The 10,435-nt window shown below is 47.3% G+C and overlaps 1 protein-coding gene across 1 annotated transcript in view; it reads right to left on the bottom strand.

Annotated features, from left to right (window-relative positions):
* Window positions 1-2,153: 2,153 nt before the first annotated feature.
* The window catches only part of LOC135915565 (E3 ubiquitin-protein ligase RNF170-like), a 138,087-nt gene continuing 129,805 nt past the window's right edge, over window positions 2,154-10,435 (bottom strand). The window contains exon 5 of the mRNA XM_065448682.2: window positions 2,154-3,012. Coding sequence (XP_065304754.1) covers window positions 2,734-3,012 — 279 coding nt within the window. The 3' untranslated portion in view covers window positions 2,154-2,733. The remainder of the gene's footprint in view (window positions 3,013-10,435) is intronic.

Genomic DNA, 10,435 nt, shown 5'->3' with positions numbered 1-10,435 from the left:
GGCACACTTACGCCATGGGTGGGCGAATATATGAGCTGTGTTACAAGTGTCGGCGTATGAATAGGGTACACTTCTGAGGAATCAGTGTAAACGTGGCTACTATGGTTGCCGCTAACGACTTGTGTGCCTGCGAGTGCACATGAGAAGAATCGAAAAGCACCTTTTTTTGTTGTTGACCACAACCACTGTAAAGCCTACAAATAATAAAGCCAAGGCAAGCTTGGTTTTAGCTTCTTTTTTCATGGAAGTATGGAAAGTGATGAAAGGAATGAAATGGGGCATCTGCTTAAGAATGTTCGGTGCCTGCAGACCGCTTGGTATGTCTTGAAGAGTCGTTCGCATAGCATTCGACAGCATTCGACAGATGGTAAGTGTGATCATCATTAGCTAGACTTGGCACACGACATACCGCTGTGGCAAGTTCGGGGTGCGATCATTACACGGGAAAGGAAAAAAAATCGAATTTTGACAACAAAATTCAGGGGTGCTATCATTACGCGAGTGCGAACATTATGCAAGTAAATACAGTAATAAGTGACGCCAAACATACACTGCAAACTTGCAAGCAAGCTTCAATAATGGTCATGACACCAATTACAAGCACACATCGTTATCCTGGTAAGACTTCATCTCGTAGTGACTAACCTGAAACAACATTTTGCTTGAGTGCTGTGACGTCAATGCAGTGTTGAGGTCCGTTGCTCCGATGAAGTTTCTGTGCTTTTCTGGCCGTCAGCTGGCCGGGTGCCATGTTGCCAGCTAAATTTCCGGTTTTCGTCCGGTATCAGCAGTGACTGATGTAAACAAGTGAATGCTGCTCACAGGGTAGCAAGGGCTGATAACTCCCTTGATGATGCCACCACATGGTTCGCGGTCTCAACCAGCCACACCAGGCTGGCAGGCCATGGTGGTTTGAAAAATAACCATAGGAGCGGCTTAAACAACATTTTACTTGAGTCATCATCATCATCAGCCTGGTTACGCCCACTGCAGGGCAAAGGCCTCTCCCATACTTCTCCAACAACCCCGGTCATGTACTAATTGTGGCCATGTCGTCCCTGCAAACTTCTCAATCTCATCCGCCCACCTAACTTTCTGCCACCCCCTGCTACGCTTCCCTTCTCTTGGAATCCAGTCCCTAACCCTTACTGACCATCAGTTATCTTCCCTCCTCATTACATGTCCTGCCAATGCCCATTTCTTTTTCTTGATTTCAATTAAGATGTCATTAACTGGCGTTTGTTCCCTCACCCAATCTGCTCTTTTCTTATCCCTTAACATTACACCCATCATTCTTCTTTCCATAGCTCGCTGCGTCGTCCTCAGTTTAAGTAGAACTCTTTTCGTAAGCCTCCAGGTTTCTGCCCCGTAGGAGAGTACTGCTTGCTTGAGTGCTGCACTGTGGATGCGGTGTCGTGGCCCATTTCTCTTAGGAAATTTTGTGTGCTTTTCTACCCGGCTGTCAGCTGACCGAGTCTCATGCTGCCACATGAATTTCCAAGTTTTCGTCAGGTATCCGCAGTAATGGATGCAAAGTGGTTGAATGCTGTTCACAGGATAGGGAGAGTAAGTTGATAAAGATCCCTTTATCATTACCAAACTATCACTATAGTTTGATAATGCCATTGCTTTGTATTCCTCTGTACCACCAGATTTTGTTGCTGCTTTTGTAAGCGGAGCGTGGTAGGGCTAGTCAAACTGCCAAAATGCAGCTTCTTTCCCAATATCATTATTTAGGTGCACACAACCACAAAATTTTATCGACCACGGGATCTCAGAAAAACCTGAATATTTCCAGAGCCTCATTACACAGCCCGGCATTCGCATTTCCAGCCTACACTAGTATATGCAACCAAGATTTTAATGTATGGTTTCAGTGGCTGCTCAGAAAGTCAATGTTTTCCTAGATACCACAGTCTGTGAACTTTTGTAACAGACTGTACGTTCTGTTGTGCACTGATGTAGTGAAATAGATCAAATCTCAAATTAAAACTTACACAGCATGCCACTGCCAAGTTGCTCACTAATTGAAAAGTAGCCTAAAGTGTCCCAAGCTCTCACTCGATGCTTCTGGTGGCATTGGCTGCAGTGAAGCACAACCATTGGCTGTCCTGCATTCCCAGAACCACCATTATGAGAATGCTAAACGTTGCTGCAGATAACAAATAGTTTATTTTGTAACAAAACAGCAGGTGCCTCGCTTGCAACATTTCAGCTGATTGAATGGGCCTTTGCAGAATGTTCAGCCTATAACAGAGCCTGCAAGTCCTGCATATATGCATGTAGCCTGTTAACACTGCATGATACCCTGTCTAAGCAAATCAGCATCACACAATGGGCAATCTCATCACTGCCAAGTGAATCAGCTAAGAAGTGTCAGCTCCTGAATGCTGCTACATGAAAGCAAGGTGCTCGGTCTATAACCAAGAGCAGACACAGAGCAGTCTTTTTGCAGCATCGCATAATTTACAATGCCTGCAGCAAAAAATTGTCAAGCCACAATTTCATAATAAGAGAAGGGACATCCTCAGAACCAATATGAGCATCCTGTCATGAAGCACCGATAAAATGTGTCCGAGCTCTTGCAATTTCCTCAGAAAGTAAAGCACATGTATTCACACACGCACACGAGATGGCTGGCGTTGCAAGGGCAAGGCTGAACCTCAGTGCAAACCACCGTACAGAACCATCGTTCACCGTACGAGCACACACCTGCACGGTCACTAGTCAGATTCAGTTCGCATCCTCTTGCCACCGAGCAGCCAGGAAGCGCCGATAGATGACGGTCACGTAGATGGCTAGAAGCAGCACCACAAAAAGGTCATCCAGCAGACCGAGGATGCCAAAAATTGCCTCTGGAATCATGTCGAGTGGTGAGATGAGGTACATGATAGCGGCTACAAAGCAGAGCACAATGCGCAGTCGGAACATGTACATGATGCCGCCCACCGAGAAGAACTCTGAGCCCGCGTGGCGCAGCAGCGTGGGCAGGTCTCGCAGATGGTCCAGCCACTGGCGAGAGAGACAAGGCAGCAGTTTCACCAAGGCACAAAAACTGGCAAAGAATGTTCAAAACACACGCCATGTGGTGAAGTGGGAAGAGCGCTTTGTCGCAGAATTTATCAGCACAACTAATTACTGGTCATCCAAACCACAAGGCAATCTAGACAATGTACAGTGCTCACGGAATGAAACGCGTCAATTTAGGGCTAACTAATGCCCAGACTTTCGTTTGTACCGGATGCAGTTCGTGTCACATCGACGTAACTTTGGTGTGTACAGTTCAGAGTCAGTCAGAGTCACCTTTAGTGACCAGATTCATAGCGACATGACATGGTACTCTCGAGTTCTCTGCACATATGCTGGGTTCTACCAAATACTCGCTGTCGCGTTTCATTCCGTGAGCACTGTACATTTTTGAACCTTCGAACGAATTCTCAAGTAGAGTAGCGATGAGCAAATACCAAATAGTAACTTCAAATTGAATATCAAATTGAATTAGGAAAAGAAAGCCAAATATCGAATATCAGAAAATTCAAAAGCTGGACATACAATATATCAAAATTAAACACTTACAAATTTTGGTCAAGACAATACGGTGCTGCACATGCTTGGGAGTCTTCTAGCATTGCACAACCAGTATATAAATCAAGCTATTGGTAACATAAAGGTACATAGAAATCAAGATATACAGTACAGTCTGCTCTTACTAAAGCGAACACCAATTTCGTAAGTCAGCACTGATTACAGCTCAGTTCTAATATATGAAGGTCCGGAAAATATTTTTTTATAAATAGAATTTTTCTTGAATAGAATCAAGTGCTTTTTTTCCCCTTGAAACATGAATTAATGACGTTTGAATACCACTGAGATTTTCAGTAGTACAGTGGACCTGTATTTTGCGGCAATCTTTTATTTCTTGCACAGAAAGTTTTTCTTTCCAGCCTTTATCCAAAATACAGAAGGGAAGGGCTAAACAACTTTGCAGCTGTTGGGTTATCATTAAGCCAATCTACGTGACAGATGAAAAGACTGCACATGACTCGATCACCACTCCGCACATAGCCGGTGCCAAAATTAAAGAGCAAGGGGCTGCTCGATTGTCAGGTTCAACGTTATTTTCCACCTGCCAAAGATTTTGGAACCTGGAGGGTCACGGGAAGTTCCATATCCTATAAGCATCCACTGGCAGGACATGGATATCCTAGGAATGTGTTGAATTAGCACGTCCTCTATCTTTCTCTGGCTAGGAAAAAAAATAACAAAGGGAACCGGCCGTCGGTCCTAGTACAGCTTTTTGCCGTCACGCACCACTGCTGGAGTAGGACTACCATCGCTCATGGAAACACAGGCCGCGACTGTATTTGCAGCTGTTAAATGATTGAGCTTTCGACTGTATTTGCGTTGTTTCAAGTATAATCAATACTTTTGTAAACAGGAACCCTGAAGCACTTGTCGCTCTTGGCAACCAGCCCATTTTAGAGTCATGTGTCGTTCACTGCTATTGCTGTTCGATGTGCTCACACGTCATCTGCTGCGCCAATACAAGAGTGCACATTAGCTGAAAACCAATGCATGGAAAATTGTTCTCACTGTTATGTTCGCTTGTCTGAGTTGGTTTTTGAAAACAGTGTTTGCCAGCAGCTAATGTTGAAAGCTTGGGCACTCAAAGAGCCCCAGTGGGTGCTACCATCTACTCGTGTAGCAGACAACACGCAAGCCAGGAGTGCATGCGCTAAATGGCACATAATGTCATTGGACTGCTTCCAAAGCAGTACGTGATCCCGCGTTCCCTTCGTAAAGTTTTTGAGAATTTCATTTGTTGCCATTGAAAGGAAGCCACAGCTGGTGCCAGACAATAAGGAGCTGTGCCGTGCGATTCCACGATTTGAGAGCTTAAGGGGAGATGCAGGTCGAAAAATGGCAATTTTCATAAAAAATGTCAGGTCTCTCTGATCTGGAGAGACCTAGGTCAGCGTCGAAAAAGCGTCACCATCGTTACTGCTGTGTTGTGGGCTGCCATGAACAAGAAGGCCTGAATCCCTACATCAGATTCTACCGTTTTCCTTCAAGGCCTCATGAAGCAGAGCGTTGGGCGCGCTGGGTAAGCAAAATTTCGCACCATGCTGACTGCTTTGTCTGTCTTGAAGCTTGCTTGATTATCTGCATTCTAAAATTCCGTCTTTTGCACCTACAGTCCCAGCAGGCATGGCTGGTGATTCATGATTCGAGACTTGGCCACAGCGACAATTAACAATTTGACTGGTGCGAAGTGGTGAAGTGACCAGGTGTGTGCAAATGACCACAAATGATCGGGCTGATTCGGTGACAATTCACTATCCCCCTGCGAGCAGCACAAATTAGAGAGTTAAATGTGCTCATCCTTGACCTCAAGCCAGCACGTTGAGGCAGCGCAGCAAGGTAGTATTGATTGCAGCACATCAATGTTCGAGCGCTGTCATTGAAAGCTACTTCAAGCAAGCAGCACACGAGCTCGCACTGCAGCGCGATTTGCACGTACGTTACTGCGAGCTCATATGCATTCCATCAGTTATTTATCAGTTGCTAAAGGGATAGATGGCCGATACTACAGTGCAAGCATAACTACTTGTCTAGCGGCATGCAGTCAACAAATATTGCAGGAGGCCCGCCGTTTCACGGAATGTCGAAAGACCACTACCGTAGCGGCGTGTACAATTGTGCACTCGAGCAATTCGTACATCGCGGCATGCTGAAAGACCGCTGCCGTCGCAGCGCGTACCGTTTGCGCTCGAGCAGTTCCGTACAGATGCCTGCTTATCGCTGCTGCGAATTCATTTATAGCAAGCATTTCCTCGCGTTTGAACGCCTGAATCTAGCAGCATGCAAACTTTACCTGAAGCTCAACTTCGTACGCGACTCGCTTTACTTGCGATTGACACCGCGCTAGAACTTCACCGCTTATTTCTTGAATGGCGTAGCATATTTTCTTGCCCTTACGCAGCGTGCCACCCCTAAAAAAATCTTCGCCACCCGATATTCGCTGCAAGCTGTGGTACAACACAACGGAAAGTGGTGGCGGGCCTATATAGTAAACGTGCTTTCCGAAGCAGACGACCGAGCTTGGTACTACCCAGCTCTGGACAGAGGGCACTTTTTATGGATGGATGGATGGATGGATGGAAGGTAGAAGCGTCCCCTTTGAAACGGGGTGATGGCAGTTACCACCATGCTCAGCTTTTTATTTTTGTTTAACTGTGTTGTAAGCTATTCAAATTCACCATTTTCTTTAAATACATCTTCCTACACTTTTAACCTTATGTCATCTGAAGCAGCAGAAGCTTGATGTGGGCGAGTTGGTGTTGGCTATGCATACTTGATGAAAAGAGCGCTACGAAGATGCGGACGAAAGAACATGTACGACAGACAAGGCGCTACTTCCAACTAAATGTTTTTTTGAAGAAACAGAACTTTAAATAGATGCATCCAAGAATGGCCCATCGTGACATCATGACCTCCCTATCTCTTCAGAAAAGCTATCTCTTTTTCTGTAAGCGTCCCTGAAGGGCAACTAATGCACGTGCCTTGGGCCTTTGCAATGTAAAAAGCTTCTAATATCTCCCGTTGCGTTACATTGCAAAGGCCCAGGGCACGTGCATTAGTTGCCCTTCAGTGACGCTTACAGAAAAAGAGATAGCTTTTCTGAAGAGATAGGGAGGTCATGATGTCACGATGGGCCATTCTTGGATGCATCTACTTAAAGTTCTGTTTCTTCAAAAAAACATTCAGTTGGAAGTAGCGCCTTGTCTGTCGTACATGTTGTTCTTTCGTCCGCGTCTTCATAGCGCTCTTTTCATCAAGTATGCATAACCTTATGTCACCTCTCTGCTTTTAAGCCACCAATCCTCCAATCGCCTCTTGCTAATTTCTACCGCATATTTATTTACATGACTATTGTTATCTCTGAACCCGAGGGCCTCGGGAAGTGTGACTGTGCCCGCATCAACATCGGGATGGATACCGGATAGATATTTAGCACCATTTTCGCAGCGCCCCCTGGGCAGTGCAAGAGCCCCATTAGGTTTGTGCAAGGCAGTAGGCCTACGGTTTTTCTCTCCGAGGTCGGCTTTGCCGCGTCACAATCTCCCCGGGAAGTAATAATAAAAATAACATTTCTCCGCCAAAACCAAGCGCTTTCAGTGGATTTCTAAATCACGTGGTGCAATTCCAGCCACGTTACTAGCTGCTAGCGCGCTGCGTGGCCACAATTTGTCTGCTCTTCCTGCGACGCGCAGCTCTCTCGGCATGTTCGCAGGCTTTCAAGCATTTTTCTGCTCCTCGTTTCGATGGATCCCGTGAAGAAACGCAATGTTCGATCTCGAAAGTATCAGTCAAAGCACAAGTTCTAGGGAACTCGCCGCGAAGTCAAGTGGCGTGCAATGGAGACTTCCGCAGCAGCTAAGCCTAACCTCGGTGACGGCAACGCTTCCGACAGTTCAGAGCCGGCCGGCCACTCAAGATTCGTTGACAGCGCAGACGAATTCGCCAGCGCATCGGAGAAAAAGTTGAGAATCTTCGACAATTAAGATAGAAGCGGCGAGGAGACGGCAAGCACCTTTATCTGCGAGATCGGCGTCGCGAACACACTAGTGTTAGATACAGCACCTTTTCCTGAGCCTCCTTCGAGTTCACTGGACCACTTCGAATCGCCATCGCACCTAAAGCGCAGAAATGTATCCACCACATTCCCGAGGTGCAGCACGTCCAAGCAAGTTGGCGTACCCCACCTCATGTGCCTTTATGTGGATCTATTGTCCCATTGCTTGAATCTTCCTGAAGATGAAACGGGAGCCTGGCACAGTTCCAGGTCCCGAGCAAGGATGCTTTCTGGCTCTGAAAGGTCGCTCGAGAACAAACCACCTCCCACCCGCTGAGCGCTTAGCAACCCGGGGGCAACGACGGCTGTAAGTCACCGTGAAGCCCTCGGAACCCCCATCCACCTATTGTGACGGTGCTTGCAAGCCGCGAGGCAACGACGGCTGTAATGCACCGTGAAGCCCTGGGTGCAACCCCCCATCCGCCTTTGTGACCGCAGTTGCAGACCAGAAAGGCAATACCGGAGACAAGTAATTCCTCGGACAAGTGAAGCCCATGGCGCGACCCTCTGAGCTGAATGTGTCTACCCCTGTCAAGTGGGCAAGTTAAGCGCACTTACTGGGAGTGCACTTCGGGACCTTGAGTCACACTTTAGGCAACGAGCTTCTTAACGGAAAAACAGAGTGCACTCCCAGTAAAAAAAAAATGGCAACAGACTAAGAGCACGTTTTTAAAGATGTAAACTAACAAGAGAAAGCTGCTAGAAAGCGATTGTTTATGTAGAATTATATATAAAAACAAACTTCATCTATTTGTCTCAACAAAAAACGAAGACGTTTTTATTATAAATCTGTTGCAAGTCAATCCTGGCCAAGACGAATGCCTAGCAAATCCAAAACAACATGGCGGCGTGCGGCGGGGCGGCAGTTGATCCTGCTAGAACAGAATATGAGCGAGTATGTATGAGCAAAGACGGCGAGTTCGATATTTAGCTACACTGCAAAATGCCACGCACACGGCTCAAAGCACGACCGGCATGGTCAGCACGCTTTCACACCAAAATAAACACGGACTGAATGAACATGGCAGCGCCACAGTGCCGCATCATTCTGGCACCGTTAGTTCCGTACATGGTAAATTCGTTTCTTTATTGTGCTGTTTTGCTTCTCGCTAAACACAAATTATATTGCTAAAAGCTGTTCACTAAGTGAAATGAACTTCTGTATTCTTTTTCTATGCATTACATTTTGCGTCGTTGAAAGCGTTGGCGGCGAGGCTAGGCACTCCTTCAAACCGTTGGCGGCGAGGCTACGTACTCAGCCAGCAAAGTGAGTTCCGTGAACGTACTCCGACTTGAGTGCACTCATATGAGAGTACACTCCGCTGCGACGTTAAGATTTGGGAAAGTGCACTTAAAAACCGAGTACACTCGCCGTAAGTGCACTTAAAGGGACACTAAAGGTTACCAGAAAGTCAAGTTAAAGTGGTAGAGCAATGTTCTAGAACGTCTAAGGCGTCAATATAATCGCGAACAGAGCTTTAGTAACCGAGAAATTGAGGTAAATGCATGACACGATTTGAGACCCCCCAGCGACATTCCGGTACTAAACCGATGACGAAAGGTCTCCCCGTAATTTATGTTACTAATACTCAACTACTCGTATTAAAAATATCATTTCATTCTATTATAAGACGGAAGAAAATGCTACTTGTCTACGTCTACTCGATTCTAACAAAAAATAAGATTTTGACGTTACCCTTCAGTAGTATGGGTGGTCGAAAGGTTTCGATTTCGCTCGACTCTGCGCGCACGACTCTGCGCCGCGCACGCTTTGGAGTTTCAGTACTTTCGTTATCGCGTCGTGCTGTGAGGGTTCTGCTGGCTCGCGAAACTTTCATTTGGAACAAGCAGCGAGAATGCCACGTCCATGTGATGTCGTGGGAAGCCCTCGTTGCTTTCCCGCTCCGGAGAGCCGGTGTCGAGGCCGCCGTCGTAGTACGCAACGACGCCGGCAGTGCGAGCCCTCAGCAGCAGGTCGCGCTCGTCGGTGCTCAAATCACTGAAGTTGAGCCCACCATCGCGAGCCAATCTGTCGGTGTCAGGGTCCATTGCGACGAGCGTCGAAGTTTGCGTCATAGAATGAAGTACCAGTTTATGGGCGTCTTGCGCTGGAGCTTGAGGTATAGTAGCGGCGCCTGGTGGCGGTGCGGGAAACATCTGGGTCGGCTGTGGCGAAGCACGTTTCTAGGCCGAGTTTTGCGTCTATTCGCACTTTTTTATGCCCTGTTGCGAGTGCGGAAAGGCTCGTCACTTCTCACAGACCACGCCGACCACGCTGCGAGCTCGCCGCAGCCTATAGTTTAACGAAAACGGACTTTCCGTGTGCCGTGGGACGTAATGTGGGACGTAATTAGTTTCTCCTTCCGCTGGCCACCATACTCCCGCTTTCGCTCTGCTGTCGGCTCTGTCTTGGCTCTGTTTCTGGCCGTAGCCGTAGCGCCGTCTGCGGACGCCGTTCTACTCACCGATGGCGCAACGTCACTATGAGACCATGATGTCAGTTCTCCTCGATGAGGAGGGCGGGCGATTTGAACTGCGCTAGAGGTACGCGGACGCTTCAGAACGCATTTTCTCTTAAAATAAGTCTCTCCTTGCCACGAAACAAGCGTTTCGAAGTTTCTGTGATGGTATTTCAACAGTCCACGTTGACTTAATAGTAACCTTTAGTGTCCCTTTAACTTGCCCGCTTGACAGGGGTAGGGTGGCTAGAATGGAGAGGTGTGAAGACCAGCCTCCGGAAGCTGGCCCCAAAACGCGTTCCTGCCACGTGAAGGCGCTGCCGGCCGGGGCGCCGTTTAG

This window comes from Dermacentor albipictus, chromosome 9 (assembly GCF_038994185.2).
Source record: "Dermacentor albipictus isolate Rhodes 1998 colony chromosome 9, USDA_Dalb.pri_finalv2, whole genome shotgun sequence".
NCBI lineage: Eukaryota > Metazoa > Arthropoda > Arachnida > Ixodida > Ixodidae > Dermacentor > Dermacentor albipictus.
The sequence above is the reverse complement of the archived record's forward strand: the minus strand, read 5'-3'. Positions and strand labels throughout refer to the sequence as shown.